At 38.0% G+C, this 26,578-nt stretch overlaps 1 protein-coding gene across 5 annotated transcripts in view; it reads right to left on the bottom strand.

Moving 5' to 3' along the window:
* ADAM23 (ADAM metallopeptidase domain 23) overlaps positions 1-25,342 on the bottom strand; it is a 71,361-nt gene extending 46,019 nt beyond the window's left edge. For 2 of the 5 annotated variants that reach the window (XM_051786844.1, XM_051786847.1), the window contains exons 1-5: positions 25,044-25,340; positions 23,765-23,991; positions 14,705-14,781; positions 2,394-2,457; positions 317-399 (exon numbers count right to left, since the gene is read on the bottom strand). In XM_051786844.1, coding sequence (XP_051642804.1) covers positions 317-399; positions 2,394-2,457; positions 14,705-14,781; positions 23,765-23,991; positions 25,044-25,197 — 605 coding nt within the window. In that variant the 5' untranslated portion in view covers positions 25,198-25,340. Of the gene's footprint in view, positions 1-316; positions 400-2,393; positions 2,458-14,704; positions 14,782-23,764; positions 23,992-25,043 lie in introns of all 5 variants that reach the window. The other 3 variants (XM_051786848.1, XM_051786845.1, XM_051786846.1) reach the window with 3 other exon arrangements.
* Positions 25,343-26,578: the final 1,236 nt, after the last annotated feature.

The raw sequence follows: 26,578 nt of genomic DNA, 5'->3' as shown, positions 1-26,578 counted from the left end.
TGACAGAATCATATGTGAATACTGACCATGCAAACTTCTAAAGTACAATTCTTGCTTATCCTTCACCATAATAAGTTATCTGGGGAAATATTTATTTGCACTTACCATATTCAAACGTTTTATGAGACAGCATCAAAATGTTAACTCCAACGATATTAGAAAAAACATGCTAGCAGTTTGGCTTAGCTGGTACTGGCATTCCAAAACATCAAAATCTTTAGGCCTGTAGAGTTTCAGTCCCTCACATATTAAGTGACAATATTCAAGAGTCATAAGTAGTTATAGCTTTGTTTGAAAAATGAGAACATGCACTTACTGAAGTCCATTACAAGTCGAAAGAGCAACTTTGGAATCCTTGATACCTCTGATATTTCCATGGTAGTAACAATGCTCTCCCCCCTAATAGTGTTTAAAAACAAACAGTCACACACAAAAAAATTACCCTGATTTAATGTCTGTTACTTAAAACCAAGGCAAAAAAAGATCTAACACTAACAATACCCATTTAGTTGATTTAAGTAATATCTTTACTATCTATCACAATAAACCCACCTAAATTAAAGATAAAAAGTATTCTCAAAAACTTTTATTAAAAACCCTTAAGTGGGGTTCTTTCACACATTGTTAGAAAAACCTACCATTCATCATAACAATATTCTTAATTCTGGTGTCATGACATCTGAACTCCAACAAGCATACTGAACCCATTCCTTATGCAATTATTATAACTCAAGAAGGTATCAAAAATGTAAATGCTGTTTGTCTATCTATGCACAGCATTACTTCCACTTTGCATCTTATTTAATCAGTTATTCAGATTCTGAATAAAATTCCTAACAGGCTAGTGTGCATAACTAAATCAAAGTACTATACAGAAAGTAATCACTATGTGTTTACCTTTCCATAGTGAGAATGCATAAACCATGCTTTTTAACAGCTAAAATGTGATCATCTCTCACTTCTTTAAATCCACATTGGGGAAAAAAACAATCTTGTACCTACTTAGGCCTAAAAAGTATTATAAGATACTGCAAAAGACCAGGATACAGTCCTCCTACACAAATTGTGTGTATATTTTTTGAACCCATAACAAAGCCTTTTATGGATTAATAATGTGATCTCAGGAGCTCTATTACTGCTTCTAAATAACACAACTCAGAAAACATCCCTTAGGAAGTTTGGATCAAGTTACTGCAGCATGCAAAGGTAGCCCATTTGCTGAGTCTGAAGTTCTAATATAATTTTCCATTCAGATTCATGATTCAGCAACCGCAGTGCTCAATACTAGTGCTGCAGCTGACAATTGCATGAGCTTGTCTAAGTGCCAATGGGAATTGTTTTCTTGCATCATTTAGCATTTTTGCCTATTCTGCAGAGCACTGAGTCTTAATCAAACAACTTCCTTTGTATGTTACATGAAATTATTTTTCCTTTACAGTGGAAGAAAACAATTTCAATAATTACATTGCAATGTAATTGTTTAATTCTGCAATGTATTATTTTATTTGAGATTCTCCATAACAAGGGCAAAATAATAAACTAGATGTCTAATACTTGGACAAACAACAGTCCTGACTTTCTGAATGCATGAATGCATAAATGCAACTGGAATGTTTGCTTGCCTCCACTCTAAATAGAGATATATTTCACACATAATAAGTTCACAATATTCATACCAAATACGAAAAAAATAATTCCCGGAAAATGTAGTTTTTAACCTTCCTTAGATCATACCAGCCCTCATTTTGTTACTAAAACAAACAAGACTGATGCGGTTCCCTTAGGGCTGAACTATCTTGCATAACTTTAATCTGCCCTTGGATTAATAGCCTATGGCACTGAATTCAATTTGGTAGCTTGTTTGACAAACTTAATTAATTGGATATCAAGCAATATGCTGATTTTGTAATAACTCCAGAGGTTAAGGTTTCAGTTAAGTCTTTCATTTTCTGTTTCACAACTGTACAATTCTTGCAAAGAAAAGTCACTGCCAGTTTTTTTGTTTGTTTGAATGTCTTACATTACCATTATCCCTTCTCCTTGCACTTTGTGCTAAGGACATGTGAATAATTAATGAAGATTAATCTGATGGTGGCTTCAAACGCTCCACCTCCCACATTTTACAAGATGTAATTGTTCTGGCAGTAACTGGATCATCTTCACTACTACCACCTACGAATGCCTACCCCTCAGCCCAAAACACAGCTTTTCTTCTTTGTACAGTTCCTCTTGTATTACTGAGATATCCTTATAAAATGAGATCACAGTTACCTTGTATGTGTGGAAAAAGAATTTTGGTGGTTTTAAGTTTTGCAAAACTTTTTTTTTTTAAACATTTTATTGGCACTGTTCTCTCAAAAACACCATTATGATGCAATTTAAGAACACGATACCTTAGAAAACTTTGGTTTTCCATCTTCATAGTGAATCTCCACATAATTGGAAGATAACAAGTCACTGTTAAAGGAAGGAAAAATCAAAATGAGAAAAATCTGAATACTCTTTCTACTACTACGGGTAGGTTTTGGGGGGGTGGGGGGTTGCTATAATTTTGAAACCATTTTTGTTTTCCCTGTACATTAGTTTAAAAAAAAATCAAGCAGTTTGTGTCCAGTAAACAGTTTGATAGTGCACTGGAAGTCACAGTGTGTTACAGAAGGGGGAATTTTATTCTGCAATCTAATCTCCTGTATTTTAGCTTTACAACTAGATTATCAGCCTTTTAAATATGCAAAAAAAAAATCCCATGTCTTTAGAACTTTGTTTGCTGACAGTAACTTACAAAACATATGTTTAGTTTATTACCATTTTCAAATAAATTTTACATTTTATCGAAAAGTCAAACAGAGTATATGTAAGGCTGAACAAATACATACACAGCTGTTTTGAAGACAAAAGTGTATACTCACTTTCACAACTGCAAATACTCAATTTTTTTCCCAAAGCAGTAATGTTCCTTAAAAAAGGCCAAAACAAAGCACATCATAAAACACCCTCCATAATACCCCTTTTCATATTTTCATGTTTTATTCTCAGATATCTTTCTCACTCTTATTCTTTCCTAACTCTGGCAAGACAAATTTCTGAAGCATAAAAATTTTGCATACTGTGTAATTTACAGTTCAGATTTCGTCTTCTTTTTTTTTTCTTTTTAACTAAGATTTTTTTAACTAAGCTAGCCTGTACATATCCTGCAATAATCTCAATGCCCCATTCATATCCCACCCCTTTATGACCAAGGCTGCAGCACAGTGCCCAGGGAGAGCAAAGCAGTTAAACATGCTAAATGGTCCTACCAAATATGCAAGATAAGCATTTTATTTAATGAGACCCAGAATTCTTAGCATTTTTAAAGTCTCTGATGTACCCTTTCAATTTAAAAAAAAAAATCATTAAAGGGTCTGATAGTGGTACATATATCAAAACAAAAATATCGTTGCTACAAATAAAAGACATCATTATGGAAGTCTGGTCTGACAAGATAGCTCTGATGGGAATTCAGGACTAACAGCAACTTATGATAATGGGTATCTCAAACTCAGATTAGGCTATTAGCAGTCCTGATAACACGCTAACTCTGGGACTCATGGCTCACAAAATCAATTCTTCATGCCAAATTTATCAGGCACTACACTCAGAGAGCATCCTGCAGAAGTCAGTTACCAGCGGTTCTCTTAAAAGTCCTTTTTTGTGGAACTGAGAGACCACACTATGGGCACTCTGTGCCTGCAAAACCAGTGCTAATAGCCCTGAATAACTATTGAAGTCTCATAATTTGTGTTAAACATCACTTTGAAGGCAGCATTTAATAGATATATTTTTAAAGCGCAGATTTAAAAATAAATTCAATTGCATAAAATCATTTTAACTTTCTCTATTTGCATCAGAGCAAGTTAAAAACATTCTGCAGAAAATACAAATGCTGTATAAATAGTGTAAGCACTTGACTACAATGCAAACAGTCATTTCTTCAGCATGGTCAGATTTGAAGCGTCTAAAAAGGCTTACATATACAAAACAAACTTTAAGGTGTTGATAATGTAATTTTATTCTTTGCATTTTTTATACTTGTTATCAAGCGTAAGGACTGCTGTTCTCTGTACTTAATGGGATGGCAGAGACAAGGCTGCAGAAAACTGACACAAGTAAGAAAATGGAAAACTCTGATTAGGATATAAGTATTAAAAAAAAAAAAAAATTGAGGATTGTTAAACATGGGAACTATGTTCAACTTGATACAGCCTTGACCAGATTCAGATTTTTAGACACTTCTGCTTGAATTCACTGAGACTATTTGGCTTCCTCAAACCAATTCCAGGATCAGCATTTTATCTACCTGTTTCCAAATCAAATCACACTTTCACACCCTCTTTTTTCCCCTCTTCTAGTAACCCTGCACGACTGATCTCAGAACTGCTTTCTGTGCTTTTTGCATCTCATAAGACTTGCAGTAGGTGATTCCACACTGTGTGTACTGACTCACAACTGTAGTTTAATTACAGCATTTGTCTCAGATTTATCCCATTTCATGTGACACAAGAGCAGCTCAGAATTTCTTTAGTCCACCCGCTGAAGAATCTTTCCAGAGTTTAGTATTCTTTTTTGGGCTTTGGTTCAGCTTCTGTTGTAACACAGTTAGTTGCCTCATCTGCCAACCTTTTCCATTCTTTAGCTTATCATTACTTCCACTGCAAAGGAATTCCTGATTCAGGTAGTGTCCAAAAAAAGTATCCCACATGATAGGATACCTAACATGGTATGCTTATGATGAAAAACTCCTATATATATATTACAAGTACAAAGCAAGGAGGTAGCAGACAGCAAGTTTCCACTAGACATTCTCATCATTGACTTTCCAATATGTATTGGGTTTTCATGGCCAGGTTTTGGTAGTTGGGGGAGCTATAGGAGTGGCTTCTCTGAGAAGTTGCTAGAAGCTTGCCCTGTGTCCAACAGAGCAGTGCCAGCTGGCTCCAAGATGGACCTTTGGGATCTACTGGATACAAGGCACATTAAATTCTCCATACCAAAACAAATTCCCTGCAATGAAAATTAGTTAAGGCCTGCTGTTCATTATACTTTCCATGCTGTAAGAAAAATGCACCTTTAATTTCTGAAGCACCCTTTTGCCAAATGTAACATAGTATCCACCCACCTAGAAGTTGGAGTAGAAAATCTTCTGTAAGACTTGCCTTTCACAAACCTGTTTCTCATGCTATGTTGGAACAGTTGGAACTAGATCACTAGTTTCTGATCGTTAATGTGTTTTTAAGCTTGCCACACATAATCACCAAGGTTACTCAAGGGCATTGTTCTCTTAACATTTCCCTCAGGACAGCAAGAATTTTGAACATTCCATGGAAAAAAAAAATCTGTCTGCTGCTCCTTAAACTGTATGCCATTACCTTGGTAGGTACCTGATTTTTGTCAGGTACCTGATTCTTTGTTCAAATATCTGCCTACACTAGCAAATGTCCTAAAGAACACCTTACTTGTAATCACTCAGAAATCCCTCAAGGTATACTGCTAATCTGAGAGAACATCGATCTTATTCAGGGAAAGAGGGGGGAATGGGAGCAGAACAGTATTTTTGCAGGCTTTTTCTAATACAGCTTTGCTAGTATACACAGCCAGTTGCTTCTATAATAAAGCTAATCTGAGTCCTGTTCTCTATATTACTATCAAAATCAGTACAAACACAGCTATAACTGTGCTTATAAATGGTTAGTATTGAAATGTGATATTGCAGAGAGCAGCCTAGGACCAAAAAATTCAGCAAATATGTTCCACTACTACGGCAAAGAAAAATGGCAGAATTTGGGTAAGGGAGTTTGTTCTACATTTTGCTACAGCTCCAAGAATAACAACAGCTGTAAAAATACATATAAAACTGCTACTGTAAATTTTCCCTACCAAAGCTTTTACCTGTTATTAACACTGACAAATATGACAAAAGACATGAGAAATTATTTAAGGAAAAGAAAAAAATTAGTACTTAACCAAAAGAACTTTCAAACATTTTTTCCTACTCAAAAGATATACATAGAAGAGCACTGTAATTTCACCAGGAGGTGTGATGGGATTCTTCATGAAAGTGGCATCAAAAAGAAAGGCCTAGAACACACTGATTAAGAGCTCATGTAGAAGTACAATTTCCTGAGGAATGAGGTACAGAACTCATGTATAAAGTAGGGGTCTCCATATCACAAAATAACTTTTCTTCCTCTGTTATCATTTACAGAGTGGATAAATTAACCTCTGAAAGGCAGACCTGAGTTTTACAAAATATATTTTACACCTCACCTCACATACTCTGGACTGTTTCGCCACCTTTGATCCCTTTTGAGCCATTTACATTTTGATTAGAGCAGAAATGTATTCAATACAGCAAATTTGTTTTTCAATATTATGAGCACCAGAAACAGTGCAGGATTTAACTAAAACAATCATCAGTCATGACCATGTCAGACAAAAGTATATTTACATAGTGACACATTAGTACGATCCTTTACAATGAACACATCAAATTACAACACGTTGAATAACTTGTGACAAAATAATTTGTCTGCCATGTCCTTTTCTATAGTTTCTTCCACTCTGCCTTGTTTGTCTTAGATAATTGTACTTATTAAGCTGTCCTGCACCCCCAGCTCTTCTGAGTTACACTGAGAAATGCAAAATAAGCAGCAAAGGGACATGCTATTCCCAGTAGTTGCTGCCTCTGAAGACACAGGCCAGCTGTTAAAGCCAGCAGCAGATGCTTTCTGAAGAACTCACATCCACTTCCCTGGCACATAGTTTAGTGCTGATGTTTTCCTTAGCAGGAGAGCTGCAGAGTGAGAAGTGTCTTACCTCAGCTGACATCTAACTATCCTTATGAAGAGAACTGATTTGGGTAGGTAAAAGCTATGAAATGACTAACAGGTCATTTACATCTCATATACAAGTAACCAGGTTAGCTTCCAGGAACATAGTAGATGGCCTGCAGAAAATCAGAGCACAGCTGAATTATCCTTCTGACATACTTCTTAAATTATCTTTATACTAACCTATTACCAGGCAATATTTTATTATTTTTAAGTATTCTGAAATTATTCAAGTTCAGTACCACTGTCTGAGCAACCTAGTTTAGTTGAATTATTTGACAGAACACCCATCAGATGTTTTTGTCCATTTGAGAGATAAAGTTTAGTAGCACAGAAAGATGTAAAAAACAGAGACCCTGCTGCAACATTTTGTTAGATCATCAAGGTAGTGCCATCTAATGCAATGGCCATCTACAGCCTTGTTTCCATTACCAGTTTCAATTATATTCACGAACTTTGTTGAATTGTCTGTTCTTATAGTATGTGTTTACATTAATCTTTACCTGGCTCTTGTCTTTGAAGCTGCTCTGATAAGAGTGTCTCTAAGGAATGAATACACTGCAAATATTCGTTGTTATTTTTTTAAAACACAGCAAGATTTTACTACTTTTCTTATATTATCTTGAAGGAGCTTAAAAAATCAGAACATGATACGGTGGATCAAGAAACTGTGATTACAAGTAGTTAAAAGAAACAACTGATGATGTAAACGTAAGAGTTAACTTTTTTAATAACTATGGAATAGAAGAAAGTCCTCACCCACTTCTGCTATTAATACCATCATGATTCTGCAACAGTAAATTGTACACTTATTTAAAAAAATCACTTCTTGCATGGTCTTGCTATTGTTGCTTGGTTTTGCTTCATTTGTCTTCGAGATAAGAAAAGGATGACTTGACCACAAATTTATAAACTGAAATTACCTAGGTGATTCCTCAGGAGGGCCTCAAAAGGGGAAAAGATCTCCAAAAAAGACTGACAGGAAAGCATGTAATAGAATGGTATAGAACTTTCATATAGAATGGTGCAGAAAATGCTCCAGATTTATTTCCGGATCAGTCTACTACCCCCAGTGCAAGAAATCCTGAGTCAGTTCAAGGGAGCTCTGGAAACAAATTCTTCATGATCCTTTCTCTAGCTTTGTCCTGAAGCTCTCCAACAGAGAATGGAACATGCTGTATTTTATTGGCTACTTCAGCAAGCATTTTGCAGGTAGCAGTTTGAAGAGTTTTCCAGAATATTAATAGTATATTGGTCGGTTTCCACCATATTTTCATTTACTGTAGCACTGAAGACGGTATCACTCTAAAAAGTGCTATGCAGAAGGATATGCAAACACAAATGGATAGACAATATTACAGAAGATTAGTTCTATGCCATGGAAAACACCTCAGTACAATTTGCTAAGACAGAAGTTTCTAGAAGAGCAACTGTTTCAATAAAATATTTTGACAACTGTTCAAGTTTACTCAGTATTGTCTTTTGATTGATCCCTCTTCTTTACTCACCAGCTTGGAAAACTTCTGCATTATCAATAAGAATTTTATTAACCTGTAGTGTAAGGTTGAGGGCTGCCACCTGTCCTTGCCAGAATGGTCTCATCCAATGGTAACCACATTTGCTACAGATTCCTTCATTTGAAGAAGGGTGTTTTAGACACTAAAGAAACTCATGTTTCCTCTTAAACAGTTCATTGAATGCTCCACATGTTCTGATACTTCGTGTGGTAACGGTCCAGTTTTAAACAACTCTTACCATGAAGGAAAAATCCAACCATGGGTGTGGGAGTTTTTCCATTATTATTTTATTTCTAATATCAAAAAGAGTGAAATAGGTTTATATATACTTATAGAGAGCTGACTTGAGCACCTTCAGGTTATATTAACAACTATAGCAGAACCAGAGATACATTTTGGTATTCCAGCAAACTGGAAGTTTATTTTGGTTCCCTTAATCCATGTTTCCACTTTGATCTATACTGCACAATTTTAGCCTTGTCATTGAATCAAGTTAAATTTAGTTACACAGGCTCTTAGCAGCTCCAAGCATGCACAGGCTTTATAATAGCTCCAAATGCAAAGACTTCAGCCTGACCACAACAGAACCCGAGATGCCAGGAATGCACTTCAACAGAAAGATCTCACTATTGACAAGACTGGACCATACCAGAAACAGACTGAAACACCTACTAGATTAGAAAGATAACAGTTCTTCACCATTGCCATGTTACAGTGTTTACATGTGACCAAAGAAAGGATGCATCAAGCCAGACAGCTGCTTAGTATGCTGTCTGACAGCAAATACACAGATATAGCAATATTTCAGGTTGTTTCTCAGCATCCAGTGATCTGTGACACCAGGATTTCATAAACTGGAATTAGTACAATGGTTTTCAATGGCTCTCAGTAGATTTCTTTTCTGTAAGTTTTTCCAGTTCTTTAATTCCTGTTTAATATGCACAGCATCCTGCAACATCTGCCCTAAGACTTTTTGCACATGAAACGTCCACTGAGGCAAATGATAACTTTGATAGGTTGCTTCCAGCTCTAGGAGTGGCAAATAAGGCAGTAAAAGCCCTGTTACTTACAGCTGAGGAACTCCAGACTGCATTTATAGGAGGGTACACACATTGCTGTAAAATCCTAACACTGAGGTCTTTGCATCTCCTCTGCAACAAATTTTTAAAAGTTGACTAGAGTTAAACTTTTCGCAGTACTATTATCACATTTAATTTAGCAGCTTGTATATCTTACAGGATCCATTTAATACCCTAAATGTTTGAGTGTTCATTTAAGAAAGTGTCATAAATATTTGAAGATTCCTTCTGAAAACTGTGACTAGTTTTCACATTTCCATTAAAACAGAATTTAAAAAAACCCACGAGAATCAAACAGTTTCTCAAATAAACCAGTTACCGCCCTACTGTTTTTAAAATTAAGCTAACAATGTAACCCCCTCTAGGACTATTCTCAAGTTAATTCAGCCCTACAGAAACATACACAAAAAAATGTAAACATCAATTATATGCTTTAAACTGATAGATAAAATTTGTTGTAATGTTGGCTGCACTTCACATAAGAAACTGACTTTCACAATACTCATCGTATTTTAACATCTCAAATATTTAAGTTATGTAACAGTAAAATGCAGTGGGATTGGGCTTTTCTCAGTTCATGTCAAAGATGCCAAATATTTTTCATATGATATCTTCACCGAAAAATCCATTTTCCTGCAAACAGAGTTTCCTGGAAAGATGGACTTCCACAGAGAAAAGAAGGAAAAGCTGAAAAATATAGGCTGGTTTTGGTGATTTTTTAAGTCCCCTTCCCCCAAAATACTACATTTTGAGGCAAGTTTCCAGCAGGAAGGGAGAGAATTTTTTGTCTTTGGTTTTTAACTTCTGCTTCTGTCCAGCTCAGTTAACTGACTCCCTATTCCTTGTGTGTGTCTCAGCCACCACAGTCCCAGTGCTGAAGGTTCCAGTACAGCCTCAGCACCCCGTGCTGGTGGAGACCTCTTTGTTTAGAGGCTGGAATAGACCATGTCTGAAAACTGCCAGACAATATGGTCAACTTCCCCCATCATTAAAAAACCGGCAAGCAGACATTTTTAATTCACTGCTTTTGGTAGTACTGCTCTTTAATGTGTTTTAGTACTACACCAGAACATAAAAACTGCTACCTTTAAACAGGACATAAAAGTTACCCGCAGAAACTTGTCTTTCAACAGAACAGCAACTTAAAAGCTTTTTACGTGTTGATGGAAAAGAGATCATTAAAAACTAATTTGCTAGCACCTCACAGGCATTTGTTTATGCATATAATGCATCAATGAAAAACAAGAAACTGCTTGGATATACCAGGATCATTGATTAGCAAGTGCACTGTTACAACGAATGGACTGACAATATTGTCTGAGGACAAAAGTGAACCTACTGAAATTAACTCTTTTAAAGGCTTTTTATAGAAATTGTGTTTTAAGACAATGCTACATGTTACTCGTTGCACAGGGAATTTATTGAGTTTGGGCAGACAATCACAGCTAAATTATAAGTCTAACTTTTCAAATGGGATTGTGACACCACTAGTATCCTATAAACTTTCATTTTTGTACTAAGAGCATTAACTAAAAACTTTATCCATTACAGATTAGAAAAACTATTAGTTTTTACATCGAATTGTTTTCATAATACACATATCTGCAATTACTATGCATTGAAATGACATTACATTGACAGTCTGAAATTGGTCAAAAATTTAAGTGTGACAAGAGGCAAAATGTCTGAAACATCAGAGTAGCCCACCTTGTTAAAGAGTTAAAAATTGACCTTTTTTCCTGAAAAAAAGGTAAGAAAAAGAAAAAGCTGCCAACAATCACCTTTAGGGTAACAAATAATATTTCATCTGGTTTAGGCCTTGTGCAACTGCAAAGTTGGTTACCCATTCAAACTCCATACAAATCTTACATATGAATTTTCTCTGTGCACTGGATTTAAGGGTTTGATGGGCTTGTATTTCCTTCAAGCTGTTTGTGCCATTGAACTATGGCAAGATGGAAAGTTAAATTTTATAGTAAGATGCTCCAGAAACTTCTAAACTGCCACCTGTTGTTCTTACAAAATCCTGACAGTTACTAATGAAAGTGAATATCCAATTTTCTTCACTGCCTGGTTATAATATTTGCCGTGAAAAAAAGAGCAGCTGCAACACAGAAAGTAGGCAATCACGCAAATTCCAACAGAGGTAAACAAAACTTAAAACTAGAACCTGTTGGAGTTAACAACCACCCTCGACTTTATTTTTATATATTTGGAAAAGATTCAAAAAACCCAGAAGAATAAAATGAAAATATACAGAATACATACAGATAGGTGGCACTAACTCACCTTAGAGCAACTGATGCAAATATAAATTCAACATATACAAGGGTATTGACGATTTTGAATACATATTCCACATGCGACTGGATTATTTTGTCCAGTAGCATGTATAAGTGTGGCCCTGTTGTTCTGCCTTTCCTTCTAACTAGACATTGGCAATACCAATATGTCAACTAAAACTCGTCATCCAACATCGTAGCAAAAGACAGCATTTTGCTGAACACATAAATGAAACTGAAATATGAGAATGGGTCTTTTTCAAATCATTGTCTACAGGCATTTACAATTTATCTTACAAGTTTTACAACTTACAGTTTTAGAGTATTACGTCCAGTCAAAAAATAGGACAGGTTTTTGAAGTCGCCATTTTCTGGAACAGCACCAGATAAAGAGTCAAATATTTATAAGTCAAAAAACACTTAGGAAGCTAGGAGAAGAGCTAATGTATAAAGAGGTAAGCAGTAAGGATACCAGGACGGCATCTGCACACCCTGCACCTTATGTACAGGCAGTAAGAAAATTCCTGATATCACAAGAGCAGAACTTCTACATCAAGTAGTCTCCCTCTCTCTTTCTGAGGTGAAGGGTACTGCATTTTTTGATTGCTGATAAACAGCCACAATTAGAAAAAAATATTCATATTCTTTATGAACCATCTGTTGTTCAAAATAAACAAGGACAAACAGCAGGGATGGACAATGGGTAACACTGCAAGGATATGGGGAATGTAAAGCTACTGGGTTTGTGATGGTATTTGGATAAGAGCCATTCAGGATGAGACTAGGACAGGAAATGCAAACAAAACCCAAGCCCTAATGAACAGGAGATAAGAATTCTGGTCTTCATTATTATCTCTGTTAGGTCACTGTCTGATGGGTCATGGAAGAAGCCACTCGGGCATAGCCCTGAAGAGATTCAACAAGAACTTTAGAACAGATAAGAAGTGGTAAACAACATCATTTGTCTCCTGGGAAGGAACAAACTTATTTCAGGATGCCTGCAGGGACTTGTGGATATGTGCAATCACTTTTATGGAACATTCAGTGGATGTGCCAAAGATAGGGAAGGTGAATCAGGACAGAACAAGTGTCAGAAAATGGAGAGGAAGTGGCATATAGAGGAGTCATTAGTGTAAGATGCAAGACAGTAGGTTTGGTGCAGCCCCACACCTGATCGCTGCAGTCTGTCCTATGTTAAATCCTATTGGCAATATTTCCTTTATGACTTTGGTTTCTATTCTGCATAGGTGTGATGTGCAAGCAAACTTGAGAGTCAGTCAACATCTGTAAGGAGACCTGTATCTGCAAAGACTAAGGCCTAAGCCAGTGACCAAATAAGACACCTCAGGCCCAGGCATCGATGTTGGATGAACTTAAAGCCTGTGTTAACATTTGAGTCAGTGAATGCTGGCATGCCTGTGAATCAGGAGAGGGCTAGTGCACGTGTTTCACCAGCAAACTTCCAGTTCTCATAAGCTGGAGAAGAAATTTATCAGGCTGTTTGTATTCTTATTCACCTGAGTGCTGTCTGCATTTATATGTGGTGCCAGTAAAGGCAATGCTTTTCCTCTGGGATTGTCTGTGTGACCAGCCATACCCTATGTACAGTGCCACCTTGGGAATGTGTGCTCAGTCTTACTACTGGCTGGACATGCAGACAGGAACAGTGGCAAGCACACTAAGAGAAGAAATTCCCTGTAGCTTAGTGGCCACTAAATATACATTCCCTTCACAAATATGTCATGATTATCCACTGGAATTAATAAGCATGGGTCCAACCCTCATAAAACAACAGTCTTGTACTATAATACAGTTCTTCCAGAGTCTAGAGAATGCACAGCTATCTTCAAGCCTTCTTTCTCCTTCAGTTCTGTGTGACATTCCCAGCCTTTGCACTAACTCATCTTTTGCCAGCCACTCAAGATTTCACATAACCTTTTGAAAGATCAAAATGCAAGAGCAACTTAACGTCAAAATTATGCATGGATGAAGGAAAATGTTTCCAGTTCACCTTTACAGCAAAACATCTGATAATTAGCAGCCAAGCAGCAAAATACACAAATATAACAGTTCTGCAAATTTTATAAATGCTGCTTTGAAAAGCTATTAGATTTAATAAGTTTGCATTTTTCTCCCTAATAAAACTTCCATTACATGACAGTCAAGACCAAAATAAGACCTCATATGAACCCCAAGAGCAGAGGAACACACTGAGTTTTTTAAACCCGTAAGCAATTTTTGCAAATTTGTTTCTCCTTTTTTAATCATGCTGAAAGTCTCAAGGGCAGTAGAAGGGCCAAATGCACTTTTGAGTATTACTGTACATAATTTTACCTATCCAGTATTCGGTACTGATTTTACACTTCTACCTTATTCTTAAACTTTCTGTGGCAAAAAAAAACTTCATTACAATTTTTAGAAAAATCACATATTTCCATACCTTCAGCAATGGATATAAAAACACATGTGATGCAAACACCTAAACCACTGCTGACCTGTATGTATTACAAATCAGATCTTCTAGACCTCACGATTATGTAAAATTGTCCATCTCACAGGTAAACAGACTCTAGCTGCACCTTTCAGTACAGCCACATCATCAAGATTCCCACTTCATCAGGAACTTCATGATTGCAGTGACAACAGCATGTTTTCCAGATCATTAAAGATAACCCATTCATACAAGTTTTTACAGTGTTCCTACACAAAAAAGCACAAGAAAATCCACACCTTTCAAACACTACCAGTACTGGAATTTCTCCATCTATCATAACTTATTTTATCACAAACAATAAAATTTTAAAGGTATCTATGCTATGGGTGTCAGCAAGGGTTACTGCTACCTCACATAAAAACAGTTAAATGTTATTTTACATTAATAAACTTGGATAACAGCATATCTTGTACCATAAGTTAAAGATAAGAGTAGAAACAAAAGAAACCTCAAGTCATGTACTTACTTATTCAGTGTGAGGTCAAGGATGAATTTGGAGCCAAAGGCCTCTATCTGGAAACTTGCCTGGGCCAGATGTACAGCCTGTAAACAGGAACACACAGCTGTCAAAAGATTCACTGAGATTTATATGCAACAAATGTGACTGTGAAAAACAAAGTTACGGAAAACAGGCTTATTTTAATGAATCTCATAGGCATGTGAAAACTTTTGCCCTTGTACCATATTCTGACTCAAAAGGAATCCTTTTTAGAGGATTGAGAGAAGCAAATGGTACCTGCAAAGCATCATTTCAAATACACACTCATTCCTCACAGAAAGAAAAAGGAAAAAAAAGTTTCACACAAATGTCTGTATTTTGCCATAACCAGATGGCTATGTAATAAAAGCATAAGTAATGTAGTGTAGTGTTCTTTTAATTGAGTTATTGCATTCATTCCCTTTAAGAGGCCTGAAATAATTAAAGCATTTGTAATATACACCTTCAAATACTAAAATCATGGCAAGGTCGGTATTACACATTATGAAAGACTCCTTCAAAGTAATCCCTTCACAATTAATGGCTTTGTACTTTGCACTGTAGCTAAACCACATAGGGAGTTAAGTTTAACTTTCAGGATATTCAATTCTTGTCAGATGCATAAACTGTATTCTTTATTCTTCTCTATACTGTCGTAACTGTAGACAAAGACATTTAAAACGCGCTTCTCTGTTTTCTAGAAAAATAAGGAGATGGTAAGAGATGGTAAGAGATGATCCAGGAATTTCCTTTGAAGACACTGTTCCAGCAGGGTTGAAGAGATTAGATCTGAATTTCATAGAATCTCTTTCCTGATAATGTTCTAATCAAATCATGTCCACTTAAACACTAATTTGATACAGCATTAATAATTACACAAAGTTGGAATATTATGGCTAAGTCCTTTAATCAAAAGACAAAAAGATACTATTTTTATTAATTTCAGGTATGTCACAGAAACTATATCAAGTTCTAGCTAGTTTACGGTATAACTTAAATTGTAGGTCAATAAGGCCTACAACTTTGTTCTCCTTTGGAAATTTTTCCACAAAGGATAAGCTCTTCATGTTGCTCTTCCATTCTTGCACTACACGGAGCAGCACTGATTTTCATCTTATTTCTCAGCAAAGTTATCCATCATCTTTCAGTAAATTCTTCAATATAATTTAAAAAAAATTTCTAAAAGTTGCTGTTGTAACTAAAACCAGCTGTGATGTTTCTGCTACTATTTGATCATTCTTTGCCCCCAGAATTATCATTTCCCTTTCAACAGGGTCACACAGAGCTTTGTTGTCAAGCTTCTTTTAAAAAGAAGTTGTGTAGTTACGAAATATTTTAAATACCTTTAATATCATTAAATAATCTCTTAACTAAAGCCAAAACCAGCATCAAGCTTTCTCTCCATTACATTTTTTGGTAAATGTATATTTTTGTCTCACCAGTTCACCAATTTGCTAACACTGGCCTGACAAACTGAGTTTAAGTATTAAGACAAACCAATGGCATAATCAAGAGAGAATCTGCAAGATGAAAGTTAGCATATGCATTAAAAAAACCCAAAAAACCCTCCAAAGCCACACACCCAGAAAATAAAGAAAGAAAAAGCAGAGAATCTCAGATTAAATGCATGCCTAGTAGGAGAGGTTTTTAAGCCCCAGCTCCATTTTTTTTTCAGAGTGAAATCAAAGAACAATTGTCACAAGGAGCTTTCCAAGAACCTGTTCATGACAAAAACCTCATTATATTTCCAACATGCAGAGGTACTAATTTAATTTTTTTTAAAAAAGCATGAAAATTTGTTGCAGGAAGAGGGTTGTAATTAGTTTTATGCCATAAAGATTCCACTTTGGAGTTACAGGAGATCCTGCTTTGAGTCCCCTCTACATATAATATTTACCTAAAATGATGTGTCTTCATATACATGCCACAAACAAGACTTCAGTGACAACTATCTGGAAAATTTTAAAAAGCACGTACTATTCCATTAAGATCATTCTGACACATGATAAATCCCTCCATAGGCATCTGACTGTTCTTAGGGACAGCTAGATGGATGACTAGTCTGATCCCCTATAGCTTTTCTGTTGTTCAGTCAAGCCCATTCGATGATACCCGTGTATCACCCTTTATGTTTCTAAGCCATCGACCATGTATTCTTTATCCTTCTGCGGTTTTAAAGTATTAAAAATAATTTGTATTCTTGGTTTGCAATATTATAAAAAAACTTCATCTTGTAGAATTAGATATAACAACACTGCTATTTCTGAAAACAACTACTTCTGTACATGAAAACACTACTTGCTATCTCTCACTGTGACTCACAACAGATGTAGCCCGTACACACAAGCAATTGCTGTGAAGCAGCTGACACTAATTTGATGCCCTGCAGTTGGGCATGTTCTCCACCAAAGTCAGCTCAAACCATTGGTTACAAAAAGAACACTGGATTTTAAATCCCTGCAGTTTAGCAAAGACACTGTTTTGAATTCAGGTGAATGTGATACACCACAGCTGCAGTAAAATACAGATTTTGTTAAGCCAGTTTAACAATAGATAACCAACCATGAAAGGCGTAAACCAGAAATCAGGTGAAGGTAATGAGAGTAAAGTTTTTAATCCTGAAACTGAACTTTTTCCTGCAACAAGTTTACACAGAAAGCTACCAGTGAGTTATCACCACATGTTTTAGGCATTACAACCATCAAGTATTGTGCCAAGATGGGAGGAAGGATTTCAAAAAAGTATCTGTGTGAATCTGTTTTGCAGTTTATAATTTCACTGTATTCTCTCCTCAGCTACTGTGTAATACAATGCCCAAAGTAAAATTTGAAATATGGTGTTCTTCTCATTGGCATAGAAATACAAATTCAAACAAGAATATAATGTAGATCAGCATATGTTTTGAAGAACATATATATTTCACAGGAAAAATATTAAACATCACCTTCTTGTACCACTTGCACACATGTATATGCTCACACCTGCATGAGTATTTGCTCACATAAACAGGAGACAAAGTTCCTTTGTCCATGTTTGCCTATCATCCAAAAACCTCTGCAGAGGTTCCTGCTTTGACAGATATAACCTACTTCAATGGCAAAGCTACAAAATTATATAAAGTTTTTCTGCAGCAAAAATACTCATGATGTATAGAGAAGTGGGTTGAAGGAGGGTCTGAGTCTTTCAAATTCTACCTGCCCCCATTCCCAAATGTTACTGAGAAAAAAAAAAAAAGTCTTCTTTTCACTGTTCTGGCAGCTCAGATTACTAGTGTAGTCACTGTAATAAGAGATTCCTCATACTAGGGACATTCTAAGAGTGCTGTAGCTGCTTGTGCAAAGAGCAGCTCTCAGGGTTTTTTCCAAGCTAAAAATCCATATACATAAAGAACTCCAGTTTCTTTCAAATCAGTCATTAGCTTACAGTAGGTTTCAAGATGGAGGTGGACAGGCTGTAACTGCAACCTCAGTTCTACTGATCTATGTCACAACTTGATTGTTTTCATTATTGCATTTAGCCATCATTTTTCCATAATGCATTTTTTCCAGACTTCCAGGAATTTTACAACCAAAACTAAAGTACTATATGGTTTTACTTTCTTCACAGTAAAACTATGCCAAATGCAATAATGTGTTATCCCTTCAAAAATATGAAGTTGTCACAAGTCTTTAAACAAAAGTAGCAGCATTATTTAACAGACTGATGGTACCTGTGGGTCTTTTATTATATTCATACAGATATGATCTCCAAAGGACAAGCTCACTGCTTTTAGAAATTATTTTTTCATACAGTTCCGCTGACTAAAATAATGGCCAAAAGCCACCTCTCTGAGTGCAGAAGCTGAGCAAGGGGTTTCATCAGTCTCATTTTAGAAGTAGAAATTTAAGTCAGATTTAAGTGGATTTTACACCATTAAAACATTTTTTGCTCTAGACCTTCATCCTGGTAATAGCACAAGTGCTGTCACAAATGAACATGACTTACTATATATTAGTTCCTTATCCTTATTTTAGCTTGTTTGCCCATCCTTGACTTCATAGAGAAACCATCCTTCTTTTAGTGTTTGGTTAACCTCTACTACGTGGCACATATACCAAGACAACCTTCCACTATTCCTTGGAAATACAGCATTTCATATTGAAACAGCATACATAAATGTCACAGCAGCATATGAAAACTCACACTTAAAACATACAGCATTTCAGAAAACTTCCTGTTAATGATTTGTTTCTGGTCTTTAACGACTAACAACAGAGGAGTTAGTTTGATGCACTTGAACCCCAAGACTGGAAGACTGTTCTTTGAAAGAATGGTTGTCTGGCATGTGAATAAAGACCCAGCCCTGCTTCTGGAAACAATCCTACTGTTGTGCTTATAATCCCAGGGGCCAGAACTCACTATTCTCTCCCAACATGACAGTACCTAGATACCCATCTGTAGTGACACTGGCCTCCAAAACCATATCGTTCTTGAAGTTTTGTTCATAAGACTCTACAAAACAGTACATCCATTGCAGTACCCAGCTTCCCACAAATGCTAGAAAACCTACAAACTTAATTTATTTTTATTTCAGATCAAGGCATAACAAGTACAAGTGTTGTGCTACCTAATACTTAGGAACCAAAACCTTTTATAGGTTATTGTGTGAAGCTTATGAGAGGACCCAGAAATACATTTTAAAAAAAAAGGATTTAAATAGTTGTGGAAATATCATGACCCACATTTCAACTAGGAAACAAAGACTCAAGGAGAAACTGGCATAAGGAAAATCTTCTATGCCCAGAAACCAAAGACAGGAAGACCAATTGCACCCTCCTGTCAGTCAGTAACCACTGAAGACACAGAGTCCAGATAAGCCTTTTGTATTAATATAAATTCAATATGAAATAGAAAAAAATACGAAGTACACACAATCATCCACTTACAAGAGAGCAAACTGAAGCTGCACCAGCTGAAAGAAAAAAGCAAAGCCAGCTGAAATACTACAAAGATTCTCAATAGTCTTATACACATAAGTCACATGAATCTCATTCATTATTTTGATCAGTTTTCTTTACGTGGGGATTATAAGTGAAGACCTGGCCTAAAATAGGCAAGTAAAGGGAAGGCAATAACTAGCACAGAGGTTTTTTATTTGGATTTTAGTAAAAGTTCACGATGCCACCTCTTGAGCGTTTACTAATCATGACCTTTCATCTTTTACAAAAGACACCTGATTTTTCTTAAATACCACCTCCTTTGACACGGCTGTGATGCAGTTGTTTTCCTTTCATCTTAAGGATGCTTTCCCAGCCAATTTTTATATGCTACATACCAAAATTACATAGAGGATTGAGACAGCACTGCATCTCAACTATTAAAGCAGGGCAGCTGGTAGGAATATTTTCTTTATTTAAATGACAAACAGCTGAGCTGACCAGAAGCACCTGGAGTTTTCACCCCATGAAAAATAGACCAAAATAAATATAATTTGGGGGGGGGGGGGGAAGGTGGAACTGTTTTCACAGTCAAAAGTACTCTGGCTTATTTTTTCCCCAGTCTTTAGAGCCTGCAAAACAGTTTTCTTAACGCCTCTCTCCTCCCTGAAATTAAACTAAGAGCTTAGAATTATGCATGAAGACATTGCTTCTTTACAGCTTCTGAAAATTTATGGTTCAGAAAAACTGTCCAGTGGATAGAGTCTTCTTTCATATGCACCTAGATCAAGCTATTTTCCACTCAAAATTTGCTAAGGTTGCCCTGGGCTGTTTCTCCAGCAATCCTATTATCTTTAGACCACACCTTGTGTTGCAGGACTTTTTGCTCTGCTGGCCACCATAATGACTTGCTCCTAGCCTTTTGTGACAAGTTGTGCCCCCTAAAAATCTTGTGTATGTAGCCTGTGACAATGAACCAAAGCAGTCATCTGGTTCAATAAAGAGTTTACCAGTTCATTCAAAACACTACCTTCATCTGCAGATGTTTAAAAAGATAGAATACAGATGACTCAGACCTCTTCAGCAAGTTTAAGGATTTCTGTGAGCTTCTTCAGTCTGTTTTTATAAATAGATGCTCATTTTTGAGCATTTTGCACTAAAAATAACTTCAGAAGAACTCAAAACCAGCTAGCCTTAATTTGACTATGAGGAAACAGGTATACAGATTTTAGAGTCTTCAAGCATCAAGTATTTAAAATCTATTTTTTTTAGAGCATAAAGCAAAAACTGAATATACACTAGAACTCTGTCCCCCTTGGAGACAGATCATTTCATCAAAACTATGGTGAACATTTCTTTCTTTCAACTGTGACAAGAAGCTTCTTCCAAGAAGAAGGAATGAAAGAGGGTCTACCAACATTTTTGATCACATACACCTCCTCAACATGATGATGTTTCACCAAAAGGGGATAGAGAGAATCAGTGCTAAGAAAGTTACTTATTTAAATTTTTGATTCTCTGGTACACTGTTTTCTCCTCCAGTCTTTCCTTTCTACCAACATTTCATGCAGATCCTTACTTTTAGGATGTGACTTTTAAAAATATTTTAAATAATTTTACATAATTATATATTCCTAGCTTTACTTCTTTTCCACATGCACACAATTTCCTCTGCTCTCACTCTCTCCTCATAGTGACTCAGCATTTCTGAGGCATTCAGGCCTAATCCCATTAACTAGACATATGACTTATATTATTCTGGCCACCATAGTGAAGTTCCACAGAGAGGCATCTACTGAATAATATCCGTACTTAGGGAGTAGATCCACAAGAACAGTAAAAGAAGAAAAAATGGTATTTTTTCCCCTCAACTGTCCACTGTATCCATATATCAGGCCATCATATCTGTCTTTACTTTTTTCCCATGCTAAAAAAAAAAAAAAAAGAAAGAAAAAAATCAATCCTTAATAGACCTTTATCTAACTATAAAGGTATTTTGGCTATTTATTACCAGTGTGGAAGTAATCGAAATCTCACAAGCAGGACTTATTACAATAGAGCATCTATTTTAACTCTGGGAAAGGATAAAAGCAAGTACTAAAAAAAACCTCCCCCTAAATCAAAACCCTTGTGTATCTTTCACAATCAATTGCATTCTATTTTGTTTACGGGTTGCTTGGGTTGTTTTTGTTTTATACCTTTGGCAGACTTTCCCCTGTCCCAAATTATTGCTCCACAGAGAAGGTTATAGTAAACAGAACAAAATAACTAAAGCAGAACAAAATATTTGTTATTATATTATTGGTAAAATAGATGAAAGGGCAAAGAAATTGCTTCATGCAAGGAAAGGTACAAGATGCAAGTTCGGGGTGAAGGTGTCAAGTATGATGATCTGGAAGCAAGACATGCAAAAATCCATCCAGACAATGAACATAATCCACCCTTTCCTTCTATTAAACGGATCAAAACAATAGATATTTCATTCCAGAAGAATGAAGTCAACATAGTGTCACTCTTCATAAAGACTCAAGATTAAAGAACCCTTCTGCGGGGAAAAACTGCAGCGTTAGCGTTCCCTGTGCTTAAAAGGGACACAGTGAGTAGAAAGAAGATCCACTTTACAGAATACTCAGCAGCAAGCATGCTCAAGGAAATCAATACCCATTCTGTCAGCACCCATTTCTGCAGAGCTTTACCCCAACAGGTAGATACAAGGTAGGGCATAGGAAGGATAGGCAATGGCAGCAACGTTCTTGTGGGCAATGCTGGGTAAGCGAAGAGATTGGTGGATATTCTCCTCTATGGCTTCCCAACAAAAAAACACAGCTAGAAACACGGAGGAAGAATTATTCCCAAAGGCAGGTCTGCAAGCACTTGTAAATTCCTTTCTTCCCACACCCATCTCCAAAGAGAGGAACAGCAAGCCCCTAGTGTTTTAAGTGTATTTTAAAAACTGGTCTCACTTTAAAGGGGTATTAGTTCTGAATGTAGTATTCTCTTAGGTATCTTGATCGTTTCCAACAATCAAAGAGCTTTTCTGTGCCATCCATAACATATTGGTGCTTTTAGATGCATCCAAAGGCACATAGTGGTATCCATGTAATAATAAGCTAGGAAGAAACCCCTCTTCCTTTTAAAACCTCAAAACTATACAACTATCTCATCTTTTTTTTTTCAAAGATTATTCAGTGCCTCCATATTAATTCCACATCTGAAATGGCACATAATCAATATCAACAGAAGCATATATAATGCATATTAAATTCATTGTTTAAAATTTCAAGAGAAATGCAATTTAACAGGTAGGAGCTCCATTATAGCTAAGTCCTTCAGTAATACCATACACACTGATCTGCATTGCTGTCTCTTGTCTACCATGGTAATCTCTTCCTATTCAAACCATCTTTACCTTCAGTTTACCTTTTATCCTGGAGGAAGGAATTAATTTTTTAAATAAAAATTCATAAAAATAGGATGGAATCATTCTAAAGGGTACATCCTGAGTCACATAATTTAGACACATTTACTTTGTTACCAAGTTATTCCACAAAGCCAAGGTTTGTTCAATTCCACACAATTTCAAAATGGAATATTAGATCTTGTCATTAAAAATTAAGAATGAGGGTATTATTTGACAAAAAATGGTAACACTTTACAGTGGTCTTCAGTGGTCATACACTGGCAGGAAACTAATACTGCATTTATTAGGCAGTGCATGGTACACCCAAAGCTAAGTAACTCATGCTGCAAGTTCAGGATTCTAAAGAAGCTCCCTGTGCAGGCATTTCTGCAGTCTAGAGCTATTTGGGAAGAAGCATTTTGCTGATGATGGTATACCAGAAGTGAAAACACCAGAATCTGTGCTGATCAGACAAGTCAAATTTGCATAATTCCCATTCGTTTTATCTACAGTTCAGCTTCTGAACCATCCTGAAATTGAAAATAATTATTTTTATGTTAACACAAGGGAAATTACACTCTTGCTTTAATTACGTGTCCTCCTTTAATTCCTAAAAATGGTGGTAAGGACCACCACTAAGTCTCGAAGATCTACAGACTTAAACACACACAGACTTAAACACTACACATCACTGTTTTGAAAATTCTGCAGATGAGCCTCTTTTTACTCTACCTTGTCGTGTTTCTGCTGGTGCCTTGCCCTAGTATCGAGGATATGGTAAGGGGTCTCAGAGTCTTTGTTGATGTAATAGATTAGTCTTGAAGGCAGTGTGATTTCTTTCTGTATTGCATTGCTGTAGCTGTTATTTTTACTGTTACTGCTGTTACTCTGTTGAAATGTATTCTCTTCATCTGCCAGTTCTCCCTCTATACCGCTTGCTGTTTCATTCCAATGCAGGCCTGGGGAAGAAAGATATGCCAACCATAATTTAGATGGCAGAATGTGTTTATTTCCATTAAAAAGCTACATATTTGCTTGCAGTTTTCTAACATTTTACTAATCACTCAAGCAAACAAAAAGATAGCTTACTCATTGAGCTAGATCCAATTCATTTTTCACACATTAAATAAATAATGTTCTTTCTGAAATCATTTTATTGCATGTATATTATCATATGCATACACAGATTATAAATATTTTAATGCCTCCCAACCTCCAAAAAACCCTTAATGGATATGTAGTTAAGCCCTACACCTTTTTTGACAGCTAAATTCTCTCACAAAAAAAAAAAATCGACAAAAGGCTAAGAATACTCCCCATGTTTCTACGACAAACTGAATTCAGACTCCATGTGCACTGAATGCTAAACTTCCTATTATGTAAGGTGAATTGATTTCTACTTCTTTTAACTTTGACAAGAGCTCTTTTCTTCGGTAGCAGCTTTTCAAACGAAATCCTGTATCCCTCCTCATTAAAATTTCAAGATACAGTCAATCAACACAGTGTAACGACATAACAATGTTACAATGTAACAGCAGTGTAATAACAGTAACAACACGATGCACAAACCGGCTACATTCACCTTCCACATGTCATCTACGTGCAATCAAGAGCAAATAAACAACAAAGCAACACAAGAAAATCCGATTCCGAACTGACAAATTAGCAGATCCCCGTCCACACGCGCCGTGACACACACAAAGCCCACCCCAGCTTTTTGTGTCGCATCCCTCAGCGGCGGCTGTCCACGCACAGCATCCCTGCCCAACACACTGCAGCACCGGCACCGCACGTACCTCTCCTTCGTGCAAGCAAACCAAGGGAATATCAGCCGAGCCCCGGGTTTACACACGCCGGCAGACACGGACACCAAGCTGGAAGCGGGGAGGGATGAAAGGATGGTTGAGGGTAAATGGATGTTGCCAGGGTTTATGGCGGGGGACGGGGGCCCGCAGACACCTCACACTCACACACACACACACACACACACATACACCCCCACCATACCCACCGGCGGCCGCCGCAGCCGCGCGGGCCCGGGGACAGGAGGAGCCATGGAGGAGCAGGAGCAGCGAGACGAGGCGGCCGAGGAGCGGCAGGAGCGCGGGGCGGCAGCGGCCACCGCAGCCAGGCTGCCGCAGGGAGATGCTGCCGGGCGGCTTCATGGCTCATAGCGCCCCGGGGCGGGGGGGCAGCGCGGCACAGCCCTCAGGCCGGCGGGCTGTGCCCGGGGGGCGCGGGTGGAGCGGGGCGGGCGGGTCCCCGCGGCGGCACCGCCCGTCCGGCTCCTGCCACCGCCGCCACCGCCGCCGCCGCCGCCGCCGTGAGGGACAGCGCCGGCACCTCAGCGCGGGGGCGGGCGGGCGGCGCAGCGCGCGCACCTTCCGCGCCCGCCTCCGGCCCCGCGGCCCCGCGCACGCGCGCACGGGGCCGGGCGGGGCCGCCGCTGTCCGATGTGCTGCCGACGGGACCGCCGGGACCGCGCACCGGGATGGGATGGGATGGGATCGGGCGGGGCGGGGCGCGCCTCGCCCGTCACGGGTCCCGCCGAGAAGCCAGGTGGTGCCGCCCGCCCGCCCGCGGGGTGACCGCCGCCAGCTGCGCGCACAAGCCGCTCCCGGCCGTGGGGCCCCGCGGGTGCGCCTGGACGGGCTGAATGGCTGCGAACAGCCCGGCTTGGGAATTATTTTAAAGAGCTTTAGCGCAGAGTGAAGTTACTTTGAAATCCGGCAGCCCTGAGGAAAGTTGGGAGGAGGGTCCGGAGACGTGAAACAGTGGCGGGGTCAGCTTGTTCTTCCGAGAGCAGGGGCAGGCGGGTCGCCGCGCCTCGGGCGGTTCTGCAAGTGAGCCATTTCACAGCTAGCAATCCCCAGCTGCTGCAGAGGGAGGCAAGGGACCCTTCCCAGGAACAGCTCCTGCTCCAAGCGTTTTGTGGAGCTCCAGGCTCCCCTCCGCTCCCTCCCAACGTCTCCAGCTCATAGTTTGCATCCCACCCTCTCACTTCTACAGTCCCTGTGACCCCACTCATCCTTACGGACTGCAGCCTACCTGCAATTAAGTGGGTGTGGAGGTGAGAACCAAATGTTACCAAAAAACCTGTGCGTATATTGACAAAGAAAATGGACAAGTGTACAATAAACAAAGAGAAGGACTGCAGTGAGGTGCATAGTCAGATTGTGACCTGGTGTAAATTGCTCTGGCCTGCTGTGTTCAGCAGCAGACAGCCTGGACCATGAACAGAAGGATTAGTGCATTTCTGTGCAGTGAATAGTACCTCTCATACTTCAGTCCAGCATGCCTGGGGTGAACCACCAATATGAAGAATAGTTGCAAAGATAAAAATAACTTCGAAGAGACATGAGAAGAGGAATCTGCTGCTTTGTATTCATTCCATGACTTAAGGAATCAGAAAACCAGAGTTCAGAGACAAGTTTAGATATGGAGTTCTTAGCAAACATTTTGCCCAGCAGACTTCTAATATCCAAGAATAGATATGTTTCATTTTGGTGCAAGTCTTGCTGCTGAGGAAATAAAGATGTTTCTCCT

This window comes from Manacus candei, unplaced genomic scaffold (assembly GCF_025592945.1).
Source record: "Manacus candei isolate 608988 ecotype Guabito, Panama unplaced genomic scaffold, ASM2559294v1 h1tg000023l, whole genome shotgun sequence".
Taxonomy (NCBI): Eukaryota; Metazoa; Chordata; class Aves; order Passeriformes; family Pipridae; genus Manacus; species Manacus candei.
Note: the sequence above shows the minus strand (reverse complement) of the source record. Positions and strands in the feature narration are given on the sequence as shown.